The 27782-nt window shown below is 37.9% G+C and overlaps 2 protein-coding genes across 4 annotated transcripts; one reads left to right on the top strand and one right to left on the bottom strand.

Moving 5' to 3' along the window:
* The first annotated feature begins 9072 nt into the window (after positions 1-9072).
* LOC145168827 (squamosa promoter-binding-like protein 6) lies at positions 9073-10765 on the top strand. Of its 3 annotated transcripts, none has more exons than XM_079087504.1 (4): positions 9073-9699; positions 9822-9943; positions 10024-10179; positions 10267-10764. In XM_079087504.1, exons 1-4 carry the CDS (start codon positions 9227-9229, stop codon positions 10542-10544), a joined length of 1029 nt encoding a protein of 342 aa, XP_078943630.1. In that variant the 5' UTR covers positions 9073-9226; the 3' UTR covers positions 10545-10764. The 3 variants fall into 3 exon arrangements, with proteins under 3 accessions (XP_078943630.1, XP_078943629.1, XP_078943632.1); XM_079087503.1 differs by having other exon boundaries at positions 10258-10762; XM_079087506.1 differs by having other exon boundaries at positions 9086-9699; positions 10033-10179; positions 10258-10765.
* A 695-nt stretch (positions 10766-11460) lies between these two features.
* LOC145108271 (putative UDP-arabinopyranose mutase 2) lies at positions 11461-13422 on the bottom strand. The gene is made up of 3 exons (XM_079045303.1): positions 13046-13422; positions 12232-12482; positions 11461-12152 (listed from the first exon to the last, which is right to left on the bottom strand). The coding sequence occupies exons 1-3, from the start codon at positions 13364-13366 to the stop codon at positions 11657-11659; spliced, it is 1068 nt and encodes a 355-aa protein (XP_078901429.1). The 5' UTR covers positions 13367-13422; the 3' UTR covers positions 11461-11656.
* Between the last annotated feature and the right edge of the window lie 14360 nt (positions 13423-27782).

The following is a 27782-nucleotide window of genomic DNA, read 5'->3' as shown; positions in this document are numbered from 1 at the left end:
ATGAATTAAGATTTGAGCATTGGATTAAACCCACGCTTGCTGGCATCACTTCATGGAATTTATCACGAGTGATCGCAAGACGATAATATCATATAATTTTTAAACCTAGATATATGGTTTATTGTTTGCAAGTTGGTTGTGCATTGATAATGTGTAAACGCATCAGTAACTTGATGTTATAAAATGCATTATTGTGCATGATTTGATGAGTGAATAGTAAATGCATATTAGTTGAAGTTTATATGTTCCTTTTATCCTATGAGGCTAAAAGCGATATCTAGGACCCTCGATGATTTGGTTTGACTTATGTTTCGGGCCCGGTCAGGACTGGATTGATGTGTTCAATTAAGTTCTATGTTAGACGCATCAGAGATTGAGAAACAAATTGCTGGACAATAAGTATGACTATGTTCCATGTATTTGTCCGCATGATATCTTGAGAACGGAGGATTATATGATCCCTTGTCTAAAGGACGAGTCAGAGTTCGACAACGGCTTTTTGAGAGCTACGATTGCTAATCGGATCTTGAAGTCGTACTTGCATTTATAGTTATTAGGCGTATCCAAGTGGGAGACTGTTGGATTAGTATCTAAGTCCATAACTATATTTGGTATGTACTTGACCCGGTTGTAGCATGGTCCTTTTGGGTTGCCTTCACCAAAGAAACTGGACAGGATGATTTTTGGAGAGAGAGGATATTATGGTTTATTAATATATTATATGAGTAATATATTAAAAGAGAAATCATATTGTTTAATTAATATTGATCAAGAATTAATTAAGAAATTAATTCTGTGATCAAAAGAGATTAATTGAACTAAGGGGACTGGAATTGCAATTATAAGATAATTGAGTTTTGGGTCGTGGATCCTTATGGATATGAGGGGGCGAAATTATGGTGGAAGCCCACATTGAAATCGTCCAAGCCTTATTCTAGAAGGTTCCTTGGACTGCTTAAGGCCTAAGTTATCCAATTAGGGTTTTGACTGAAACCTTAGCAGCTCAGCTATTTAAGGACCCCTAGGGCTGCATATTTCGGTTACCAAAAGAAACCCTAGAGTTCATATAGTCGAAATTGTGCCTCCATTCCCTCTCTTCTAGATCATCTTCTTGCCTTGGTGTTTGTAAGCCATTAGAGGTACTACACTTGTGATACTAGGCCCTCAAAGCTTGAAGATTCTTGCAACAATCAAGAGGTAAACATCTAAACCTGTTTTATATGTTATTTCGAATTTGATATGCTAGATCTAGGGTTTGTAAGCTTTGGATAAATTTGCATGTACAATAGAGAAACCTAGATCCAAAGCTTTAGGGTTTTGCATGTGCACATAGGAATGTTCTTTTGCTTAAAACCCATCACTTCCATATCCCTTAGGCTCCATGGGTTAAAGCTTCATGGACTATCCATGAACTATTTAGCCCATCCTAATGGATCATTGGCCCACACTACAAGAATTATTGATTTACATAATCAACCCCTTATATTTAATTAGTCTCTTTTGATCACTAAATTAATTCCAAATTAATTCTTGACCAATACTAATTAAATAATATGATTTCTCAATTAATATATTGTACTTATAATATATTAATAAATCACCAATAACCTTATTCTCAAAAGTCCCTCCTATGAAATTGCACTGGTGAAGGCAACCCAAAAGGACCATGCTACTATCGGGTCAAGTAGATACCAGTTATAGTTATGGGCTTAGACACCAAATCCAACAGGAATGATGTTTGGTCTAGTGATCTCGCTTTAAAAGCTCACTTTTGGAGGGTCTTTGCACATGATTTGGAAAAATCTTGTTTGGTTTCTGAGAGGCTTAGGTTATCTAATTGGCTCTCAGGTTTTAGAAGGTCTCATAGGGGAGGTGAGGAGATGCTCCAATATACTTTACTGGGACGTTAATATTATGGAGAAACAGGATTCTTGGGTTTGGTCTATTGTTGTTTATGTGCGTTTTACAGTGGCTTCAACTCATGTAATATCCCATTTTCACAACCAAATTTTTTTTCCATTTTATTTTAAGTAAAACTTCTCAATTATAAAACCATTTTAAGAAAACCATCTATTCCCGATTACAATTATTAAAAATCTGAGTATTATAATGAACACAAAATCATCATTGTTGCTGATGAGTGTGTACAGTCCTGCCTTCGCCTTCCCATAGCCACCGATGATACCTAAAACAATAAACAACTGGGTAAGCATAAAGCTTTGTGATTTTCCCCCAAAATACCCCATACGATAAACATACAAGCATTCATAACGGCCCACAACCTCCCTGTCGGAATGCCCAAGCCCAATCAATCATTGGGCTAGAATGCCAACATGCAACGGGTCCAATCAGCCATCGGACTGGAATACCCAAGGTTTGTTGGCCTACCACCTCAACCCAACAGCTCTTCCTGAGCCTTCGTGCCTACGGCTTACATCCGGCTCGCACCGGGTATCTTGGCCTACAACACAAAGCAGGACCGCCTCAACCCACTACTACCATATGTAGACATATAAACAATCAGGATCAAGTGGGCACATAATACATGTAAACAACAATCATACAGCTCACTACCGCCTACTATTCCTCTCGCAGCACACAGTTCCGCTACCAGCTAACCTCCATGAAATGCATAACCGTAAGTACCTGGAGGTGATATAGCCACCCGATCAGATGATCATACTCTAGAGCCACAACCAAATGAGGAACATGCAACAAAGCTGTCACACCCCCAAACCAAGGATGGCGGAAACGTCCGGGGGTTGAGGACTTCATGTATAGTATCATAACAACAATTGTAATAGTAATTCAAGCAAACACAACCAACATATATATAATTGAAAAAGTTACATCATTGTATGAATTACATGTTTACGAATCAATTACAATATGTTGATAAAATATGAAATAGTAGACGCCTTAGCGTCCCATCCTCAAAAGCACTTGATTACATGTTTAATGATTTCCTGAGAATACAAGTTGTTTGAAAAAGTGTCAACACAAAGGTTGGTGAGTTCACAAGCTTTTGTTTGGTATTATTAAAAGCCTTTCGTTTGTAAAAGTAGTATTTGTGTTAGAAAATCCAATATTTTCCTTAATGTGTAAATGTAGTCTTAAAACCCAAAGACCGAAATGTACAAGTAATTTGTCATATTTATAGTAAAACAATGCAAGTTTAAATCGACATAAACTCGTTAAATTTTAATGAAGTTCCCGTAAATTCCAATGTTTATTAATACTTTATGTGAGTTTATTATAACCATACTATGACCAAGGTTGCCTAAAACGACGTTCTTCAGGCGTCGGAAATGTTATGACATTTGTCACCCCAGACCTATCGGTCTAACTGTTGCATGCAGTTTAGGTGTGGGTTTGTCAAACCCAATATAGATCTATACACAAGTATCACGCTCTCCCTCAAGGAGACTCTGGTTACAATACAGGACTTAATGGTAATTTGAAGTAAATGTCTCACAAAGTCATTAACGGAATTACGTGTTATGAAAACTTGGTACCGTATGGCCGTACCTTGCTTAATGAAAATATCCTTTGTATAAATGTACCCTTTTTAAATGTATGTGTTATGTAATGTATCATAAACTATACCTATTATAGTTTATCAACCAAGGGTAGTACGTAGTAATGTATGCAAACTATATTCAAAATAGTTTATTAAATGTTTGAATGTATCGGTTGTACTTTGATTATAATCACTTGTTATTCTTTATATTTTATATGTCCAAATCCATTTGTAAACTGATGTGTGTCTAAATATTAAGATAAAATGTCATATATTGCAATAACATATAATCACATAAAGATATACACCTTGCTCAACATGTTACAAGGTGAAATGAAATTAACAGCAACTTTTCGTTGAATACAGTTTCTGTTACTGTTCTTAGAAAATTTATAGAAAAATCATCAAAGCTCTAAATCCAAATCTGCAAATTTTGAGAGTTTGGAATATGAGTCTAGTTTGTTCGTAAATTTTATCATGATTTTTAGTGATGTCTAACAGAGGTGAAAATGTTCATAATCACAGACTGGTCCGGGTTTGCCTCTGAAATGACAGGTAGTTTTGTAAAAATCACCATAAATTGTAGAAAAATCATATGGAGATGTGCAAGTAGCCATTTCAAAGCTAAGAGTTTTAACTACTTGCACCTGGAACAGTTTTGAAAACTAAAATATTTAAGTTGACCAAAACAGTCCGTGATTAAAGTCCATCTTTTCTGATGTAATCTGTTAAAAAAGTTTAATTGTGTTCTTGATGATTTTACTTGTATTCCCCCCTTAAAACTTAAGAAAAACATGTAAATGTAGGGGTATGAACTCACCTTATGTGGTTTCAGTAGATGAAAGTGAGAGAGAGGAAGTGTTCAACCCAAGAACACTAAGAAGATGTCTTGATGATTCGAGAATCTAACACCGAATAAGATGGAACTTGTGTAAGATATCAATGATTTGAGTAGAATGGAGTTTAATAATTATGTGAATGATGAAGATACTTACTAATTGAAGAAAGAAATCCCTGGAGAAAGCCTTGAAGTTCTTGAAGTTGAGAGAAAAGATGAGAGAATTTTGGAGAGTGTTCTTGGTTGCTAAGTGTAGAATGAAAGAATTTTATGGAGAATGAGGAGAGAGGATCAATCATCCAGCTCTTAGAACATGGGAAGAGCTGGAGATTGGGTGTAAAGGTCCACTAAGGAGACAAGTGGTAGTGGGAAAGAGTGGCTAATCATAGAGTGAGGTGGTGGTGGTTTGCTTTTGCCATAAATTAAGGAAAAGCAAATATTCCCTCAATAATTAGTTCAACCACTAATTCTTTTAATATATTTTATAAAAACCCTGGAGATTTATATATTTTGGGGCCTTAGTTTATAAAATAAAGTTTTAGGTGAAAATCCCACGTTAAAATAATGAAAAACGGAGTTAAAACGAAGTCGTAGTCGAAAACCGGGAAAAAAGGCTGAATCTGCGAAGTTGCTTGGTCCTGGGCCGAGGTTCGGACCTGAGGCTTCGGACCTGAAGCTTCGGTCCGAGGCTTCGGTCCTGAAGCTTCGGTTTTGGGTCCTTAAGGCTATTTTACCCGTTTTTACCCTGTTTCAAGTGGTTTTTGACCCGGTTAAGGGTCGAGATGACCCAAATGATTACAAAAAGTTAAAGTAACTTTTGAGAGAGATTTGGGAGAGATTTGGGAGAGATTTCAAATAGAAAGAGATAGAGTAAAAACGATTTAGAGAGGTTTCGTTTGTGATTAATTTGAGTGTCCGGCTTCACCACGCAAGGTTCGTAAACCCCGTTAAACCGTGTTTTAGTGTCGTACACAATCCCGATGATTGTGCAATAGTGTTTTATCGCTTTGGTTCGTTGTTTAGCACTGTTAAGGCTAAGGAAAATCAAACACATGAACTTTCCAAATGATGATTTCTCATTAAAAATAGCGAATTGTATAGTGATTACATAACGTAAACCCTAACATACAAGGGTTATTGGAGTTGACCGGTTTGACTTGTTGACTTTGTTTGACTTTGAATTGACCGAAATTTGACGGTTGTCACAAAAGCCTAGATCAAGAATTCTCAGGCTATCCTACATGACTACATATAGTCCCTAAGGCACTCCACTAGATGATAACCAGTTACAGATAGACACATAGATCTAACAAATCACTACATCATAGCAACATCCTATATACCAGGATAAAGATCTAACATATCACTACAGCATAGCAACATCCTATATACTACGATACAGTTCTAACAGATCACTACAATATAGTAACATCCTATATACTAGAATACAAATCTAACAGATCACTACAACATAGCAACATACTAAGTACCAACAATCCGTGGAACACATGACCGTATATACTCAGATGTGAGATTGACACCCGAATAGGTGATCCTACTCTAGAGCCACAACCAAATGAGGAACATGAAAGAAAGCCTAAATCAAGAGTCCTCAGTCTATCCTACATGACTATATACAGTCCCTATGACATCCATATACTAAAAGATAACGAAAACTAGTGGGTCGGCATTAGTACCTTCGACCCACGGGTACAATGAGGCAAAACTCACCTGAAATGAAGAAACCCGAAAAACTGAGACGTGTTTCCCTTTCTGCATTGCGTGCTCCCGCGAATCCTCTATTCACCAAAAACCAAGTAAGACCTTAATCAACAGTCCAAAACTATCAAGTTTGACGTCAAAAGTCAAAGGTCAACGAAAGTCAACAAATTCAAAGTCCATGGCAGCTGCGTACGCCCAGCGTACACGGCTTGATCTTATTTCTCCCTTAAGTACTTTATCACTTAAGACCTTTTGTCTAGAACTCAGATCTAGACTCAAAACATCGACTTCAGTCATAAAGTTTCCACCTTTATGACTTTCTACGGCTAGAAAAGGTCCAAAATCTAAACCCCTAACTTATTAATCCATTAAGACATTATAACTCTTGCATGGAAGGGATAGAAGGACCAAGATCACATTTTTATGGTTCCTAATAGCTTCACAATGGATAAAGTTTCCAACTTTATCCATTAGAATGGTCCCAACAAACAAGATCTAGTCTTTAAGTCTCAAAGGGACCAAAAGTGCATCTTTTCCAACTTAATCCATTAAGTCCAAATCTCCAACCTCCAGATCTGAATCAATATGATGTTTAGATGGATAAAGTTTCCAACTTTATCCATAACAAGGTCACAAACTTTCAACATCAAAACGTTATGCACTAAAGTGACCAAAAGCTCATAACACCCAAAACTAGCTAGATCTAACAAATGAATCATCAAGATTCAAACTTTATACCTCCATAAGAAAGAACCAAGTGAACAAGGTATGGATCTACAAGCTACAATGCAATCAACACTTCTCCAGTGAGCTCCTTCTTCTCCAAGATGAACCAAGAACACTCCAAAGCACTTAAAAAACCTTATTTTTTCTCACAAGGATCAAACTAGGGTTAGGGTTTCAAGGGAGGACGTTGAAGGGGTGGAGGCTGAGAATGAAATGAGTTTGGGGAAGTTAAGGAGCTTAAATAGGGCTCAAACCACGAAAATAAGGTTTGGGTTCTGATTGCGTATGCCCAACCTACTCCTGGTACGCCCAGTGTACCAGTGATGCCTAGTACGCCCAGTGTACTCCCGTACGCCCAACATACGCGACTAACCCAAAATCGTCCTAACTTCAAACGGTCATAACTTCTTCGTTATAACTCCGATTTCGATGATCTTTATATTCACGGAACGTATTAAAACCATGATTCTCGTACCTAGAATATGTCAAGGTTTTATTTTCTAGGGGAGTATATAAATTTCTATGTATTTTATCTCAAGTATCCAGATGTGTTGATAAGTTAAAACCATGATTCTCTCATCTAGAATATGTACAACGCAAACATGAAAATTCAATCGATTCAATCTTTTTATTTAGCTATATGTTTTAGTATGTTTAATTTACTAAGTTAATACGTGGATTACACTAAAATGGTGGAAGATTGTTGGTGATTTTAGTATAATCGGCCATTTTATCTAATATAAGTAGGAGGTGCAAAGTGCACATTAATATAGAAGGAAAATTTGACCCCAAACATGATGAAGAGCAGAGATGAAGGGGTAGTGCACTTATAGGGTCCAACGGAGCTTCCTCATGCTGCATAACAACAAGAAATTTTGGGAACTTGAATAAAGAATAAGATTTTGGGTATGCTCAAATGCGACTCAGGGGGACTCAAGCTACCTATGGTAGTTCCAATAAGGTAGCTTGATTTGTGTGTATAGTTTTTTTCAGAAACCGTTTTCAACTGAAGATTCTGTATTTTTCGTCAACCTTATCCAATTTTCGGATAGAAATGTATATGTACTCATATTTCACTTATTGGAACGCTCTTACGAAATCTAACAATTTATATGCTCTCTAAAAACAAAATCGTTTTTTGGTGTCTAGAACTTTAAGTGTTTCTCACGTGATTATCATGAATTGAATTTCAAAGTAACCCAAACGTTACCGGAAGAAATATCATATATTACCGGAAGAAATATCAATACGAAAAGTGAAAATGATCGTTGTATATCCAAATTCATTAAAATTAACAACCATTATTTTCTACTCCATTTTCTAACAAACCACTCAAGAAGAGTTTTGGTAGGCTTACAACCTGATTTTGTAATCAAGCCCCACTTCCTATATATTATCCAATTATAATTTAGCACGAAGTTTAACTTAACAAAACATCTTAGGGAGGAGGGAGTCATTCCCTCCCAACCCACTGAACCCACTGCCACATCACTTTTTCTCTTTTGTTTTTTTTTATCTTTCCGAACCCACAACATACGGAAATCATATCTTTTTGAACCGACTCAACCCACTCAATTAAAAAAAATACAAAACAATCAAATGTAAAATCTTAATTAGCAATAGAGTTATCGGCGGTACCACTCCCGATTCAACGAGTGGGTTGATTGGTTTCACTAAGCCACTTCATCATTTTTCTCTACTTTCTCTTTCTTATTTTCTCTTGTACCATGTGTTTTAAAACTTGTACCTTAGTTGTTTTGTATTCTTTTTAATTGAGTGGGTTGAGTGGGTTCAAAAAGATAGGATTTTCGTGTGTTGTGGGTTCGAAAAGATGAAGTAAAATAAAAGAGAAAAAATGATGTGGGAGTGGGTTCGGAGGGTTGGGAGGGAACGACTCCCTCCTCCCTTGTTAACAAGTCTCTGGTTTAAGATTGTCACATGATTTTGTAGTACGCAAACCGTGTCTATTACATAATACAAAATAACTCTTTCTTGAATTTATTACGAATTTCCCAGACCTTCTTCCATGGAGTTGGGAGTTGGGACGCGCAAGCTATGTACTGTCTCCATCAATTTACGACCATAATAGTCACCACCCACCCCATGGCCCCCTTCTAACCTTATTACCTATCTCCATCATACTTAAATCGAATGGGTTCAACCTTTCATAGTCGTTTTCATGGTCCCTTGTCAACTAAATACACTTCTTGCTTCTTTCCCTCAGTATTACACATCGTCTTCCCATTAAAGCATCCTTCCAACACCAAATTTACCTTATTTTGATTAAACTTTCCTCATAAGGCTTACATTTTTACTTTTCTTGATCTTCGTTATTCTTTATTCTTTACATGAGTTGCGTTTTGAATCATTTCAAGAAATAGAGTCTTATAATCATGTTTTTCAGTTTCTAGATTTTGGAGATGGAGTCTTGGACCTTCGATTCTAAAGCTAAAATGGGGTCCTTGGATTGGGAATCCAAATCTCCATTTATCTTTGAGAACAATATGGTTTTTTCAAATAACGCAATGTGCATTGAGAATCAAGGATTTGGAGAGATTTGTTTCCCTCAAATCGTCGGGAACTCATTGTCGAGTCCTATTATGGGTGCCACTCACAATAAATTTCTTGAAGAACATGAATCAAGTTCTGAGCTGTTGAGTTCTGTTGTCGAGTCAAATCAACTACTTGATCTTACTACACACGTGGCATCTAAACAGAAACGAACCATGGTTTTCAATTCTTTGTCACCATTATGCAAAGTTCATGGCTGCAACAAGAGCCTTGTCTCTTGTAAAGATTACCATAAGAGACATAAAGTGTGTGAATTACACTCAAAAACAGCTAAAGTCATCGTGCATGGAGTCGAACAAAGGTTTTGTCAGCAGTGTAGCAGGTAATTTTTCATACCCATTAACTAAATTCAAATCTTTTCAAGTTTCATATCCCTATTTGTATCAATGAAGCATCTTTCAAACTGATTTACGCACCATTTCTAAGCTTGTTTCTTGATTCTAGGTTTCATTTGTTGAAAGAATTTGATGATGGAAAGAGGAGTTGCAGGAAACGTCTAGCTGATCATAATGAGCGGCGAAGGAAACCTCATTCTAGTCGCCATGGGAGATTGCTTCCACCATATCGTAAGATCTTGACACCACTCTCTCAAAATTTTGTGTTTCTTTTGAGTTCGTTTTTCTTAATAATTCAAATAATTTTCAAGATCCAACAGGCACCAAGGTTAAAAGATCCACAAAAACAAGGGCAAGATCATCTATAATAGATGTAGATCAGCACCCATCAGTTTATGTCGATAATGATGAATACATACAAGCATCAAATTCCCATTTATTTCCGTTTGTTAATAAGGATCAATCAGGTGAGGAACAAGGATGAACAACTCGTTCTTTTTTCTAAATTTTCGTTGAGAAATTGCAGTGATTATTAAACTTTTTAGGTGGTGAAGAGGACTTCATTACCATGGATTCAACGTGTGTTCTCTCTCCTCTGTCATCTCAATCACATGGTTCTTCTTCATGTCATTCATCAAGAAACCCAACATCATGGACACACGCACTGAATCAGAATACCCATCTAGCGTCTGGAGTGTTAAATAACATGAACCCATTAATGGTGGGTTCTGAATATATAAACTCTGAGAATCGGCTATGGTGTGATGAGGTGTCTACTGTCGACTTGCTTCACCTATCATCACAGCTTGAGCGAGTGGAGCTTCATAAATAAATATGGTTATATTGTAGAGGTGTCTACTGTCGACTTGCTTCACCTATCATCACAGCTTGAGCCAGTGGAGCTTCATAAATAAATATGGTTATATTGTAGCGATTGAATCTGCAGAAAGCTTCATTTTCACCATTTGAGTTGTTAGTTGTTATGGTAGAAATTTAAGATGGTTATATTGTAGCGATTGAATCTGCAGAAAGCTTCATTTTCACCATTTGAGTTGTTAGTTGTTATGGTAGAAATTTAAGAAAAAAACAACGCCGTTGTCGGGGATCGAACCTGGGTCACCCGCGTGACAGGCAGGAATACTTACCACTATACTACAACGACTGATTTGATTATATATTCCTATACAATATTGTAATTTAGCTTATTCTCGTATTTGATTTAAATATACAGCCGGACATGAAAGCGACTAACAAAAGAAAAAGAAGGTAGAAAACAAAGGTTGCAAGCTGTTTCCTATAAGTCAAAATTTCTATCGACATTTTCGAAGATATAAATAATCATATAATAGATTTTTATCAAACTACAACCATATGTTAGAAAAATAATTCTTGAAACAACTTAATTAATAAATACATTGTACAAAACAATATCTATCTTTACCCCAATTGTAAATTCCAAATCACAAATCTTTGACATTTTTACCCATAGTCCCATACCTTTCACCTCATGACTTATGACTCATGTACAACAAAGTTATCATAGATTATAAAAATTCAAACCTGCAAAAGGACCACTCTCTTAATGAGGGGCACAAATAGTCGATTCTTGTGATAAAAACGTGGGGACTCCGCCAAAAAGTAAAAAATTTACTCAAATTTCCAAGTGGGTCCCACACAACAATGATTTCAATGTCTTCACCATCATTTCAAGATTTCAAATTTAGTTTTAATAAGTAAACAAAAGCACATGAACAAAATCAATCCCAAAAGGTGTATATAATAAAGATCCTCATCATAACCCTCCATACTCCAAAAAATTCAAATGCTCAAATACCTTACAAAAGTAACTCAAATATAAATAATTCATTAATAAGCCTAATGCATTACTACCAAATAATTCAACTATGGATCAAATTCAAAGTTTCAAAACTCAAACCCTAAACTTCACTTCCCATTAACAACTTGTTGACCAGATGGATTAAGCTCATCCCAAGCTTCAATCCACGTCAGCATAGCATCAGCAAGTTTGTTGAAATAGTCATCAACCTTCCCAAGCTTAGCTTTCACCTGCTTTGACAGCTCCTTGTAGCAGCTTTGCACGGTGGTGCACTCTTTTGGTAGGGTGGTCGCCTGAAAAAATGGGATCAACTCCTCCTGCCAGTAAATCCCTTTGTATTCTTTTTTCAAGTTCACAAAAGGGTTGCTAGCTTTACTATGCCAAATGTAGGGTAAACCAGTCTTCACCCCCCACCCCATATGATCACAGATCACCTTCATACACCACCCTGCCCACATGTCATCATAGCGACCAATTGGTTGACCATCGCCCATTAGACCAAAGTACATTGCAGGGCCTATGAGTTCTCGATCAAATGCAAGGTTCATTCCACACATCGGGAAAAGGGTTCCTTTTGGAATTGTCAAAACTGCGTCTACAAACCTGAAGATCGAGAATAAAAATGAGATCTTGAAAAGAAGGAAGAAATGAAGATTTTTGGTTGTTTGATTTTTTTAGTTACCTGGTGTTTCTTTCGCGGGGTTTGACTAGTTGAGTTGGGGCGTCGTAATCTGGGATGTTGAGCCAGAGGCCATGGGAGACTGCGGTGGGGACACCTTCACGGAGGCTGAAGGGGTACCCACGGACGAAATCTGTGCCTTCTCTGTATGGATCGTAGAGGGTGTTGAAGAAGAAAGGGGTTGATGGAGAGAGGAGGTTCTTGATGTGTTGTTCAAGTGCGTTGATGTCGTTTCCAGATGGGTCTTTAGCAACCTGATGAAGAAGGTGAGTTTTGTAAGAGTATGGAAGAGAAAGCAATTTATCGAACACTTGGTGTGCGTGACGTAACGAGATCAAGTTATTGATCAAAATCAGAATTGTAAATTAGATCTAGCAAGTTTTTTTAATTTGAGATGCATGCGTGCATTGCTTAGAGGTAACCAACTGGAAAAGGGTCAGATTTCAAAATCAAGATCCATACTCGAAGGAATAGATCTCAAAGTTATTTTTTTTTTAAGGGTCCATGTCCACATACCCACGCAATTATTAGAGATGGATTTCATGTCATAATCAGGGGTATTCCCTTTTTCACAGGGTGACTCTGTTACTTAGAAACGGAAAAGCCAGATCCAAGTCAAACACGCTAACAGACCTAGTCAAAACCCCAGATCCGTGGAAATATCAATGGAAACAACAAGAATCAAACATCATTGAAGTTAATTTCGATGTTAAATTCAAAATTCAGGAAAATTTCCGCAAATCATACGATCTTAAGACAAGACGCGGATAATTTCGAAGTATGTTTTAAATTTCAAAGAGAAATACGATAGACTTACAAAGCAATCGTCGTCAATGGTGAAGATGTACTTCTTCTTCGACACCATGTAACCGAAGCAACGACAAGCAGAATCCTTGAAGGAGATACAAGAAGCTTTAGGACCCAGGATTCTGTTGATATCGTTACGGTTATAGAGCTCGTAATCGAAGCCTTCTGGGACTTTGATGACCTTTGAAGGATCGCCATCTTGTACGATGATTAGATGGTAAGGTTGAAAGAATGGCCTCCACATCTCTAGGAAATCTAGGTTTCGAATCGTGGGTATGACGATATCGAGTTCATCTTTCAAAATTGGTGTTGGGGTTACAGGGGAAGCCATTGTTGTTGAAAGAGAAGAAACCGAGTAGGTTTTGTGCGAGTAGAAGCAGGCGACAGTTAAAGGTATAAATAAGGAGATACTTTTTGGACTTGACGTCGACGAAATAGAGAAGAAAAGTTAGGGGGCTAAAAAGTTAAAAAGGATAACTTAGAGTCCTTAGTTATAAGTTATTATAAGTATAACAGTTGAAAAGTATATGAAACTCGTGAGAGGATTTTCAAACTCCTAGTTTGAAAATTTTGGGAGTATATGCGTTACAAAATTTATAACATGTCATTGTGTTGAAAAGGTTGTTAAATACAAAAGTATTATGTGTACTTAATATAAACAAAGTTGGTGATCAACTTTTGTTCTGGTTAGTGAATGTCAAACACATTATTTTTCATATTATAACACATTTGGGAAAAAAAATCTTCATCAATCCCATATAAAATGACCCAACAAGATCGAGTCTAGTTGACCTTGATACTTAACCACAAAATGATACCTATTGTAAATTATAAATTTATGAAAATGAAAGATTTAAATAAGCATCAAATATATTATATCCACGTTTGGCATAGCCACATATGGAACTATCATAGCAATAGCAATAGATGTCCAAAAGAAAAATCTTTAATTTGATTATTCGAACGAGTGTCTTCCAACATGAAAACTATCCATTGAAACTTGTATGGTTCCTTGAGTTCCATATATCGCGGTTGTACAAACACATAACAAGATTGTCTATCATTGATACTCTTCCCAACGATTCTAATATATAGGACAGTTGTAAGTTTGCAAGTGTGCTACAAACTTGCTCATATCACAGGAACAAAATGAGAACAGTGGAGGAAAAAAAAAAAAAAAAAACAACAACAGAGGAATAAAACTGGGGAATTGACAATTACTTGGAGCCTAAACATTTAATAAAAACTATGTATTTTTATTAAACCGTGGATTTTTTATTTTTTATTTTCTGAACGGCAAGCAAAAATTTGCATTAACATGCAAAAAGCTTAAACGAGAAGCTCAAGTCTCGATACAAGAAAAGTTTAACAACAGAACCAAACAAACCAAACAAGATTAGAAAATTTGGATCTATACTTAATCCAATTAAAAGTGCTAACACATATATCGTCCGCCACGTTCAATATAGCTCGTCTTTTATTTCTGAAAACTAAGGTGTTATTTGTTTTTCTTAAAAACCTCTTCAAAACTCTTATTGCTGTGCGGCGCAGCACACGCGCAACATTTTTTGTCCCGCAGCAGTTTGTTTTTCGGAAGTCTTTCGGGCTTAAAACCTCTGCCCGTGTGCTTCTTGGGGAAGCACTTGTTGTACCTCTTCTCACCTCTTCTCACCCCTTCAAACCTAAACTTAAAAAAATCCAACCAAAATACAATCGGCCCCTTTTTTTTTTCCAAAAAGCTAAGAACGACCATATGTTGTTTTTTAGATATTACGTTTATGGTCCATAAAGTATATTTAATATTACATTTATGGTCATTTACTTATTTACTATATTTTATTTTCATCCCTTTAACATTTAATACATTAAATTTATATCCCTTTAACTGTTTTCTCCTATTTAATTTAAATAAGTTAATTCATTTTAATGTTGTTTTTTAAATTAGTTTATTTTAAATTTTTATTGTCTGCAGATGTTAACAAAAACAAACACGCTTCTTATTACAGTCTGCAGCCGTTTGGTCCACCTCTTCTGCTGCAGAGGTTTGCAGAGGTGGTCTGCAGACTTTTTGAATTTTTGCTTCAGAAAAACAAACAACACCTAACTCATTTAGTGCCATCCAAATCATCCATGACAGCGAATAAACAAGTACAAAAACTAACTCATTTCGCGTCTTCCAAATCATCCATAACAGCGAGTAAACAAGCGACAGGAACAATTTCTTCAAACCTTTTCCCACACCTCTAAGAGTTGAGCCTAGCCACAAGATTAGAGCAAGAAGAAGGAATATCACTCCAAATATTAGACCATCCAATAAACCATCTCCAAATGTCTTTAGCATAATCACATAAGAAGAATAGATGCTCCGAGCTCTCCTCTATATTATGACATAAAGGACAACGAGTGGAAGGGATATTAAGCCTACGCTTCGCCAGATTAATATAAGTCGGAATTCTATCTTGTAATAACCTTCAAACAAAGCAATTAATTTTTAAAGGGATCCACTTTACCCGGACAAACTTACTCACAATATCATCATCACTCGCATCAATCAAGCTTACGAAGTTTTTAACCGAGAAATTGCCATTGGAATCTTTACTCTGGCGCCATCTATCTCTCCCCTGAACAAAAGAGAAATCTTTGAACATATTAGACATTAGCGAAAACTGAGCAGCCTATCTACCCCTTCGCAGTTGCCTTATCCAATCCCAATTCCACTGTATTAACACACCATTTTCAAAAACAACCTTGTCACTAACTAGACAATCCTTTTTCTCCTCAACCACATATAAATTTGGGCATAGATCTTTTAATGGAGCATCACTACACCCCTTATCCTTCCAGAAGTAAGTACTATCTCCATTGCCAACCACAGACACAAACATATTATTAAGATAAATGCCATTCTATAATAAGTCACCTTCGATGCTAACAATACTATACCAAACACCTTTCAAAGAACTTTTGGCGAGAGATTTCCTGTCAACAAGACTAAGATTGTGAATAGATTTAATTCATGATAACCAAAGTGATTTACCATCATTTTTAAGTCGCCACCACCACTTAGGTAGGAGAGCAAAATTTGCCGACTCCAACCTACCAACGCCAAGACCATCCAACTTCCTCTTGGTAACCACCTCCCATGCAACCCAATTAATTATCTTTTTATCAACATCACCACCCCATAAAATCTCCTCCGAATCCTCTCGAGAAGATTAAGAATCTTTTTAGGGGCCCGAAAATAAGGAAAAAAAAGTAAAGAGGAATACTATTAAGCACCGAGTTAACAAGCGTTAATCTTCTCCCAAACGAAAGGGGCTTCGCCTTCCCCTTTGAAAGTTTGGGTCTAAATTTTTCTACCACTGGACTCCAATTTTTAGCAAGCCTCATGTAAGCCCCCACCGGTAAGCCAAGATACATTAACGGAAAAGTGGTCGGCTCACACTTGAGAATGCTAGTGAGTCTATGCACATCTAAGTCATTGACACCCACTCCAAACACCTTGCTTTTATGCAAATTCACCTTCAATCCTGAAGCAATAAACAAAACACGCAGCAAACGATTAAGGTTAACAAAATTCACATCCGACCACTCGATAATGAAGATAGCATCATCAGCATACATAAAATGCGAAATGGAGATTCCATTGTTAGGTAGCGAAAGTTCATGGACGTGATGAAGATCGCAAGCGGCTTCCATAGAAACATGGAGACCTTCCATGGCTATAATAAAGAGAAATGTGTTAATGGATCTCCTTGCCTCACTCATCTTATGATATCGAATTCTTTCGTCGGTGCACCGTTAATTAAGATAGAAGCTCCACTAGAACTAAGACAGCCCTTGATCCACCTCATCCACTTCCACCTAAAATCTATTTGCTCCATAAATGAATCCAAAAGTCCCAATTTAAAGAGTCAAATGTTTTTTCGAAATCAACTTTGAAAGTTAACGAATAATTCTTCACCTTTTTACACCACAATATGATTTCATTTAGTAAAAGTAGACCATCTAAGATGCATTTCCCTTCAACATAATTTGATTTCTCCAGACTAATAACCTTGTTCAACACTTTTTTGAGGCGAATGGACAGAACTTTCAAAATAATCTTATATAAACATCCAACAAGATTAACAGGTCTATAATCTTTCAGACTTAGTAGGTATCTTGATTTTGGAATTAAAGAAATAAATGAGGAATTGCATCCTCATGCCAATGACCTATAGTCCTCAAAATCTTTCATAAACAACATAACTTCCGATTTTATCAACTCCTAATAATGCTTCAAAAAACCGAAAGTGAAGCCATTGGTACCCGGAGCTTTATCATTACCGCAACACCAAATAGCTTCTTTGATTTCAACCTATGTAAAGGGAAGTGTAAGGTCCTAAAACGAATCTTTACCAATGATCAAGCAAAAAAACAATCAAGAGCAATCATAATAAGAGTAGAAGAAGAAGATCAATCAAGCTTGCACATGTTTATTGCAGTAAAACGTATGGTACAACTCGATACAGTGGACCGTGAACTCTGTGGCATCGACAACCTAACAATGAACTAGACAACCTCTATATATAGTGGACTTGGGCCGCAAACATGGTTTACGGCCGTAAACTCACTCCATGGCCGTAAACTACTAAACAACTCACCAAAACATACTAAAGACTCAAAATGAACTATTACAATGAAGGCCTAGACTAAACCATAAACTGGACCCTTCAATCTCCCCCTTGGTTTGGTGCTAGCTTGGACTTAGTCTTTATCAACCACCAGCACGTCTGACTTTCCCATAGCTCCATACCACATTTCTTTTTTGATAATGTCAGCAACCATGGCAGTGTACTCCTTAGCAACGGACTCAAAATGTCTTCAGCAACCTTGATCTGATGATGAGAGAGCTGATGTATATCCCACTTTCCGAACTGTAGCAGATCCCTCTTGTCATATAGGCGAATACATCCATGCTCAAGCTTGATGACAGCGGAAGCTGTAGTTTCATCAAACACCCAGTATTGCATGGATTTTAAAGATCCATCTGGATGGTTCTGAAGGATAGGAATTTGCTTCACTTGAGCAGTAGCGGGCCACATCACAGACCAAAGAGGCTGATTGGTTTTGGGATCAATGACACTTGGGTATATCTTGATAATAGACTCTGCAGTCTTCATTGAGGGAAAGCCCTTTGCCACTTGACCTTCCAAAAATAACTTGAAATGTATCGCCTTGGGATCATTGGAAGGATTTGCAAAAGGAGCCTTAGATAACTCTATAAGGTCAATCCTGGTCCAATAGTGGAAGTCATGAGCATCTTTATACAGTTCAGTATTGCCACTCTTTCTTCTCACGATCCACATATTTAGAGTGTCGTGGAATCCCCATGAGATGATCCCTGACCTATCGCCATATACGTCCCTGAAGCGATTCTCTCCAAGATCTGTAAAGGTGATGTTTGGTTGATCCCCGGGAGCATTCTGATCCGAGCTCCTTTTGAACAAAAACTGACCCTTCTCAGCAGACTTGGCCAGTTTAGCACGTTTTAACGCCACGACATTCGGAGCCTGTGCTGGTTCTTTGTCAAAACGATCTACAACAGTGGTTGTTCTTGTAGGTGGTGGAGCTATGGGAGCATCTTGATTGGGAAGATAGATCTTTGGCTCATCGACAGATGACTTGAATTTGTCGCCAAATTCTTCTTCCAACTTCTTCTTTAGATCGTAGTAGCTGGCGGTCAACAAACCAAAATGCGTCTGAAGATCAGTGATCTGATTTGCCTTTAGAGCTTTGTCTTCAAAAAGATCAGCAACTTGGATATTGAGCTTGGCATTTTCAGTTTGAAGGTCTGTCACCCTGATATCAAGCTCTATATTTTTCTGATTCAGCACACCGATCTCCTTCTGAAGTCCAAGGATTGTAGGATTCTCTTCTCCAGAGCTGCCATCCCCAATAGATATTCCTTTACCACGTGAGGGAGGCCTTGTGAATTGTTCTTCAGCCAAGTGCACGGCTAGCCTCACAGAAGCAACATCATGATCTGGCCTGGGAGGAGAGAATCCCGTGGGGAAAGAAGAATCACCAGCTTCATAAAAGGTGCTAGGACCTTTACTGAAAGGTTCTGATGAGACGATAGTAGGAGTGGTTGTTGGTGGAATTGAAAAGCCTTGAAGTGGGCCAGGAATAAGAATTCCCTGTCTTGGGTCAAGTCTTCTTCTTTTTATGGGAGTTTGAGAGGTTTGTGTTGTTGTGCGATCACTTTCAAGTGGCTCTGATGTAGGTGAAACAACATCAAGGGGAGGAATCCCTGATACTGTCACCATAGGAATTGTTGTTTTCGCCACTTGATTGGTAGAAGGAGGCGTGGTTTCAAGAACGTCTTCAGTCTCCCTTATCTCCGTTGCTGGATGAGCAACTTCATTGATATTGTCAAATAGCGTGTTGAGGTTTTCACCGGTCATGAAGTCTTCATTACTACCAAAATTTAAAGGAATTTCATCCTTATCGAACCCAGTAAGATCGAGGTCTTCATACAAATCAGTCTCCGTTCCGCTTTTTGAAGACCCCTCATTATAATCACTTTGGACCTGAACAGATGTCAGATCATGTTCCTCAGCTACTTGTGCATTAGGAGCTGGAGCATTTTCTTCTTCATCATGATCCGACACTGTGATGACATCTTCAGAAATAATCCTCTCTGAAGAAGAAGGCTCAGAGGATGCTTTATCGGACGTTCCATGAGACTCGGATGACTCATTCAGCTCAGCAAATATTACTAACTTCACAAGGGGGTGCAATCCTTGGAAAACAACTTTGCCCTTTCGATTCTGCTTGATAAGCCCAACAGTGTGGGGACCTAACGACTTCATATCTAGGGTTTCTCCCTCTTTGACCATCTCCGGAAATTGAGTGTTAATGAAAAACTGGATGAACCTAGGATACATCAAGAAAGAAACTCTGGTATCCCGGTTTATAGCATTGATGTTTACTATGAACTCATCCAATATAAACTTTGAGAAGTTGAAGTTGATTCCTGCAGCTAGTGAAACAATTGCCCCTGTGTTCCTCAACGAGATCTCATCAGCACCTGACCTTCTGCCCGAGATACAGCTCACAAATACATGAGCCAAAAATCTCCAGTAGGGTGGCAGAACCTTTTTCACAGTGGGAGGATAGATGCCTTCGTACCCCATCTTCTTGGAATCTTTTGCACATCTTCAATCCCGATCTCAGTAGGAAAATCAGGTTGATCATCAATCAGCAATGTTTCTCTGATGAACTGCTTAGTGATCATAATCTTACATCCTTTCACAACAGCTTCAACAGTAACTGCTCCATTGTTGTCTCTTGTCATCTTAGCAGTCTGCCAGAACTCCCTGACAATTCTCTGATAGACGACTGGGTTCACAGTAATGGCAGAGGCTAGGCAGCATTCTCTCAGCCTGTGGATCATCGACCTGAAATCTCCATTAGCAGCAGGAGGATCAGCCAGTACAATAGCCAAGTTATGCATGTCAGCAAACTTCAAACTTGCCATTGATCTGCACTGAAACAGGCCAAGTAAGAAAACAAAAATATTTGAGCAGTTAAAGCTTTAAGTTTTCTTAGTTAATCAATTTCATTTTGGCCTTAAAAAAATTTTTTTTTGACTAAAATTTGGAGTTTACGGTCAAACATGGTCAAAATAGGGTTTACGGTCAAATTTGGGTTTACGGTCGTAAGCTCCTTGACCGTAAGCTCAAGCCGTAAATGGAGTTTACGGTCAAATATGGTCAAAATGGGGTTTACAGTCCAGATTGGGTTTACGACCGTAAACCCATGGCAGTAAGCTCCTGGCCGTAAACGGAGTTTACGGCCGTAAGCTCCTGAGCCGTAAGCTTCAACCGTAAACGCCGACAAACAGTAAAACTTCGATTAAACCCCCAAAATCAGTCGAATCGATGAACAAACTACATTCCCACGGTCGGTTTTAGCATACCTTTGATGTGGACTAAACGATTTTGCAAAAACACAAAAAAAATTTCGAGATGAGAGAGAGTGGAGAGAGTTTACGGCCGGAAGGATGAAAATGAGGTGGGAAGGGTTTCCAGCTGTAAACTCCACCTTTTATACCTGTTCAAAATTTACCTGTCTCCCACACAGTATAAGGCACAGTCCAAATCCCAGATGATTTATCAAAAATAAAACTTTTTGTGGATTTAAAAATAAAATAAAATAAAATAAAATAAACTAAAAAATAAAATAATTTCTAAAATTTAAGAATTTAATTTAAAAATTTAAATTTTTGACAATTATAAAAATAAAATAAAATAAAATAAAAATAAAATGAGATAAAATAAATGCAGACTAAAATTTATCTCAAAAATCACTGAAAATAATTTTTGTGACACTGGGATCAAAGTTGTTAGACAACCTTAATCCACTTGTCGGTACCTTTATCTTCACATCTTTGTCTGGTCGATCGCCGGTATTATGGTCCACTTAAACACGAAAGTTTTATAATAAATTTGGACAATCTATAAGTAGGACAAGCCATTTCGATCCTTAATTCTTGATAAAATTTCCTAGGGACCGTTTAGCTAACGACGACCACGGATATTGTTGTCCACCTAAATTGACCAGCGAGATCTACAGACAATCTGTAAGTGTTCAATTTTAATTGTACTAGAACATGTTTCTCGCTTCCTGATATGCTCCAGTAATCAAGGACTTCCAGAATACTCCTTACATCGGGTGAGCAGACAATTATTAAGAGAGAATATAGATTTAGAATGCAGATGCTATACACCCAGGTCAGATCTCTTCCAATCACACAGAGGGTGAAACATATGACTAACTGAAGTTTTAGAGGGATTGAGAAAAAGTAGGATGCATATACCGTGTACCAGGTCGGATTGTAAGTCACGCAAAGGAGACAATATATGGCTAACAGATAGAAAGAATTGCATAGATAGAAGATGCAGAGAAATAGAGTTGCATATGTTACAGTCCAGGTCGGATCTCTCGATCACACAGAGGAAGCAACATATGACTAACAGACAGATAGAGAGAAAACAATTTTCTATAGACCTAATTTATCGGAATTCACCAGTCACCCCATCAATACCGGAATTAAGGACAGAATCCGCACATCGAGGAAAAGTTAATCCACATTTCCAGATACGAGTTCTTTTAACGTGACCAGTAGATTCCCATATATATCTCCCTGCTCAACCTATCCAAGTGTCGTATTGTCAGGCTAAACGGATTTAACTAGGTCAAGATTTGTCAAGTCTATGAATTCCTTAAGTTCAACTCTGCCTAGTCAAGTCCATTTAGAATCTTTCGTGCCTACCAACGCATCGAACACAGAGCATAGACAATTTAATTTTGGTACGTTACGCAGACTGAGATTTCCTGTTATCACTTGATAAATATCATTTCACTGTCAATTCACCTTACCCTCTTATTTACCATATAAATTCACGTCGAAGGCTTCCTTCAAACACTTCTCAGTTAAACACCATTCAGTTCCAATTCTCTCTCAAGTATCGAACATTCATTTCCTCTCAAAACTCAAGAATCAAACTTCCCTGGAGCTTCATTTTTGAGACTCATTCCTTAGCATTTTGGTAAGTCCTCTTAATATCATAGTGTTATGCATTCTTCTTATGATTAGTTCATTTTAATTACACATTTGCATGTGTTAAAACGATTAGGAGTTCAATCATTTCCGAATATTCTAAGGTAAAGATCATCATCGTCAGCTCGTTATCAAACCGCAACTACACATAAGGTGAGTTCATACCCCTACATTCTCAAGACTTTTTCTATGTTTTTAGGGGGGGGGGGATACAAGTAACACACAATAATATTTTCGTTATAACACGAACATTTTAGATACATTACTATACTATTTTACGAAAAGCGTTAAAAACACGAAATGGTTTTACTATCAATCGTGTGTGATTTCACGAACAACATTTTGATAATCATTACATTATTCGTACAAAAATATATATAACTATATAGATCTCAGATACAAAACGTTCATTTTATCGAAACTTTACGGTTAAAGTTTACGAAACTTTACCCCTTTGTAACCCGTTGAGCAAAGGGTAAAAACGATATAAAATACATATATCGCTGTTTTACGACACTTTCGACGCTATCCTGGAAATATGGGATAACATCAGTTACAAACGTTTTCATTTCAAAAACACGTACACTCGTTGAATGAATTTGTGAGACATTGTCTTCATCGTACCTAACTGAGGTATACAGAAAGTCCTATATTTATAACCGGAATCTCCGATACGAGAGCGTGATACTTGTGTATAGATATATACGGGACTGATGATCCTACACCCTGACTACTAGCTACAGTCAGACCGGTAGGTTATGGGTGACAAATGTCATAAATAACTCGACGCCTAAAGAATGATGAGGCATGCACTACATCTTAAAAGCACGGTTATGAAAACTCACATGGGGAAACGACTATACGTACATTTTACACGAAAACCCTTTTCTTTAAATAGTTTTATACATGAATAAAACTACATATTACTACTTTAAGTACAGAAAACACTAGTGCATTTTGGTCTTGGAACCTTGAAGACTACAACTCATTTCTACGGAAAATATTGGATTTTCTGGAATAAACACCATCATTTTACAAGTAAACGGCCTACATATCATTTAAAACAAAATACCGGATTTTCTGGAAACAAACACGATATCTTTTCATGGAAAGGCTTACAATTTTCATATAAACTCTTATGGGGCGCTAAGGTGTCAAACAAGTCATTTTGTCATTATATTGTAATTGGCTTTTGAAACATGTAACATTTATAATGATGTAACTTTTCCAATTATATATATGATGGTCATGTTTGCTTTCTTTACTATTATTCAACTGTTATGATACAATACATAAAATTCATCCACCCCCGGACGTTTCCGCCATCCTGGTTTGGGGGTGTGACAGATTGGTATCAGAGCATTGTTTATAGTGAACTAAGTATATCGAACCACATAAGATATACAAACTACAAATACAATGGCACAAAAACTCTCTGACGTAACATTTTCATACAAGTATACATTAAAATATTATGATATTTTTATAAAAGTATAAGTACAATCATACTTACTAGTTCGGTGTCATAACAGTAAGAAAACAAAAAGTATTAAGATAAGTTGAACACTACGAGTAGGTCTCGGGGTATGTAATTAGATCTGTGATGAATATTGCATATCACCTATATTTATCCAGGATGCGACTAATGTATGCTGAGGAATGGTCGTAGTGAACAACGAGTCTAAACTTACCAACAAACCATACAAAGAACCTCTAAAACTTAAAATACTATAGGAGTATTTTGTAATACGATAAAACCACACACTTAAATTCTTTATGTACCCCTTACCCCTATTCTCGAATAGACTCTATGTTAGGATTCCATCTACTCGAAGATCTCTATTTCCCTAATCAGGGAAACAACGGTTGGATAGTGGAAGATCTAGAGGAGGATTCTGAAGAGATTTCAAAAGAAGAAGAAGAGGACGAAGAAGAAGTCGAGGAAGAAACCGACTCGGAACCCGAAGTGTACAACCCCCCACAAGTCGTCCAAAACGCCAGACAGAACTTCCATGGTCCGACGCCTCGATGGGCAATAGATTTAAGAAGATGGAGCCAAAAGCACATACATCGCCCACCCTATGGTATGGAACGAGGGTTCTACAACCTCGCTCGAGGGTGTTCAGCAGACATGGCTCTTCCTGTCATGATTCGTAACATCGCCCATCATGGCGAGCAAGAAAGAGCGTTCGCTAACCATATCATGGAAGTTGGTGCTACTACCGAAGTTACTGCAGTTCGTCTTCGTCGTCTGGACGAAGATCATGATCGGACACGGGATCATACTGAGGCCCTTCAGAGGGAAGTTATCGCGACTCGGGATGAGATGAGAGAATATCGGGAACATCAGGCCATAATGGAGAGGCGTGTATTTGAGGCTGAACACCGAATGAAGGAAATGCAGACCTTCATAACTTCATCTCAGGACCCACGAAAGACCAGCCGCCACGAGTAGTTTCCTATACTACTCATGTTTTGTTATATATTAGGTGTCTTTCTTTTTGTATGTAACTACGACCCTACTAGTAAGTGATTACACTATTCTTGGGAGTCGGTATGCTGTCAAAATTTTCCATTACATTGATGTATTGTAGACTTGCTTAAAAGGTCAAATTTTCCTAACACTATGTATTAAAATATATCGATGAAATTGACAAGCGTTTTATTTCATTGGAATGTCACTATTAAATTCATGTATTTTAATCACTCAATTTACTATCGTAGACTTCCGTCACGAGTTGCTTGCACAATATATTAAATTTGAAACATACGACAAATGGAACTAAAATAATCTAGTCTGTTAGCACTCGACTCGTAATCACTATTGAAAACTTATCATATTCCATCTTTGATCTTTATGGCAGAAGTATGCCTCCATGAAAATCAACCAGATGTTTCATCAACACAACAACAACGCCACCACCACCACCGCCACCACCCCACCACCTCAGTTGGATATTGTTGTCTTTCAAGCTACTGTGACGGCTGCTATAGCACAGATTAGCTCCAACGGTGCCTCTGGAGATGGAATTGGTAATAATAGTTCTAACCAAGGCGACAACCATGGTCGACCAAGAGGATGCTCCTATAAAGACTTCTTGAAGTGCAAACTCAAAGCATTCTATGGCAACGGAGGTGTCATCGCCCTAACAAGGTGGTTCGAGAAGACTGAGTCGGTATTTGAAATATGTGCTTGTCCGAAGGAGAATAAAGTCAAATTCGATGCCTGCACTTTCACCGATGGGGCCCTCTCTTGGTGTTACGGCCAGGTCAAATCTCTAACACTCCCCGTGGCTAACGCATTGAGCTGGGAGGACCTAAAAATCATGATGCTAGCAGAATATTGCCCAAGGGGCGAAATACAAAAATTGGAGCAAGAGCTCTGGAGCCTCACGATGGAAGGTTCTGATATAACAGCATACGCCACGAGGTTCAGTGACTTGGCAGTACTTTATCCCGGGATGATCACCCCGGAAAGCAAAAAGGTGGAATGTTACCTCTGGGGACTATCGCCCCAGATGCAAGGGAATGTAATAACTTCAAAACCCTCTACCTTTGATAGTGCAAAAAGTTTGGCACGAACGCTTGTAGATCACGGAGTCCGCCAGGGTTTTATGACGCCCATTCCCGAAGCAGCGAAAGAAAGCGACAACAAGAGAAGACCCTGGAAAAAAGGAAGGGCAAATCAACTAGTGGCAGTGCACGATGTCATTGTCCCGGCTGCTCCAGCACCAACAAAGCAATATGTTGGAACCTTGCCTAAATGTAACAAGTGCAACTTTCACCATGTTGGAGCTTGTAGGGAAATGCACTGCACAAATTGCAACAATAAAGGACACATTGTCCGTTTCTGTAAAGAGACATCCCCAACCACAACTACCAGAATAGTCCGAACATGCTACGGGTGCGGAGAAACGAGGCACTTCAGGAGGGAATGACCAAAGGCCAATAACAGGAATGTTGGGGGTACATGAAGAGTTCTGACATTAGGGCACGAGGAAGCCCTGAAGGATCCCATGGTTGTTACCAGTACGTTCCTTCTCAATAACTCTTATGCATGCACACTCTTTGATAGTGGTGTGGAGAGGAGTTTCGTAAGCCACAAATTTAAAAACATACTCAACCAAAAACCACAAACACTCAACGAAATATTTACCATAGAAATGGAAAATGGTAAAACTGAAAGTACTAAATACGTGTACATCGGGTGCACGTTAACTCTAAACAATCATTCATTTCGAATCGATTTAATGTCGGTTACAATAAGGAGTTTCGACGTCATCGTTGGTATGGATTGGCTAAGTCCTCACCAAGTCGATATCTTATGTTACGAAAAAGCATTCTGAATCAATTTACCAAATAACGAGACCCTCGTCATCTATGGCGACAAACCTAGTTCGAGTCTAAAAATCATCGCTTGCATTAAGGCTCAAACCTATCTGCGCAAGAATTATCATGCATTCCTAGCACATGTTGTTGAAAAGAAGAAGGAGCTAAAGGATATCAAAGATATTCCAGAAGTATGTAACTTTCCCTATGTGTTCCCAGAAGACCTTTCGGGAGTAACTCCTGCACGACAAGTAGAATTTCGCATCGACTTAATTCCTGGAGCCACCCCGTTCGCCAAGTCCCCATGTCGATTGGCTCCGACCGAAATGCATGAATTATCTAGTGAACTAAACGAACTATTAATTAAAGGATTTATCCAACCAAGCTTCTCACCTTGGGGAACACCAATTATGTTCATTAAGAAGAAAGACGGATCGTTTCACATGTGCATCGATTACCACGAGTTGAACAAACTCACTATCAAAAACCGATACCCCCTACCCCGAATCGATGACCTATTCTGTCACACCCCAAAACCGGAACGGCGGAAACGTTCGGGGGTGGAGGACGTCATGTTCAGTATCACAACAATGCAAAGTAGTAAACAAGCAACAACATCATCCATTGCATTAATAATATAATTTCATACAAGTGTGTTCTGTCAAGTTATATAGACACCAAAAATATACATCAAAAATAAAAGATGAGTCTTGAACGAGCTCCATCTTCTCAAAACCTGGCACCGGTACCTGTCTACTGGTGACCTAAGAATACAAGTTATTTTGAAAGAGTTTATCAGCTTTAAAGC

The sequence above is a fragment of the Lactuca virosa genome, chromosome 4 (genome assembly GCF_052849685.1).
Source record: "Lactuca virosa cultivar CGN04683 chromosome 4, Lactuca_virosa_CGN04683_v6, whole genome shotgun sequence".
NCBI lineage: Eukaryota > Viridiplantae > Streptophyta > Magnoliopsida > Asterales > Asteraceae > Lactuca > Lactuca virosa.
Note: the sequence above shows the minus strand (reverse complement) of the source record. Positions and strands in the feature narration are given on the sequence as shown.

Coding starts and splice junctions, on each gene's coding strand:
- LOC145168827 (XM_079087503.1), top strand. CDS start 9,227: ATGGAGTCTTGGACCTTCGATTCTAAAGCTAAAATGGGGTCCTTGGAT. Junction 9,700..9,821: donor TTTTGTCAGCAGTGTAGCAG/GTAATTTTTCAT, acceptor TCTTGATTCTAG/GTTTCATTTGTTGAAAGAAT. Junction 10,180..10,257: donor TGTTAATAAGGATCAATCAG/GTGAGGAACAAG, acceptor TAAACTTTTTAG/GTGGTGAAGAGGACTTCATT.
- LOC145108271 (XM_079045303.1), bottom strand. CDS start 13,366: ATGGCTTCCCCTGTAACCCCAACACCAATTTTGAAAGATGAACTCGAT. Junction 12,483..13,045: donor CCATTGACGACGATTGCTTT/GTAAGTCTATCG, acceptor CTTCTTCATCAG/GTTGCTAAAGACCCATCTGG. Junction 12,153..12,231: donor CCCCGCGAAAGAAACACCAG/GTAACTAAAAAA, acceptor CTCGATCTTCAG/GTTTGTAGACGCAGTTTTGA.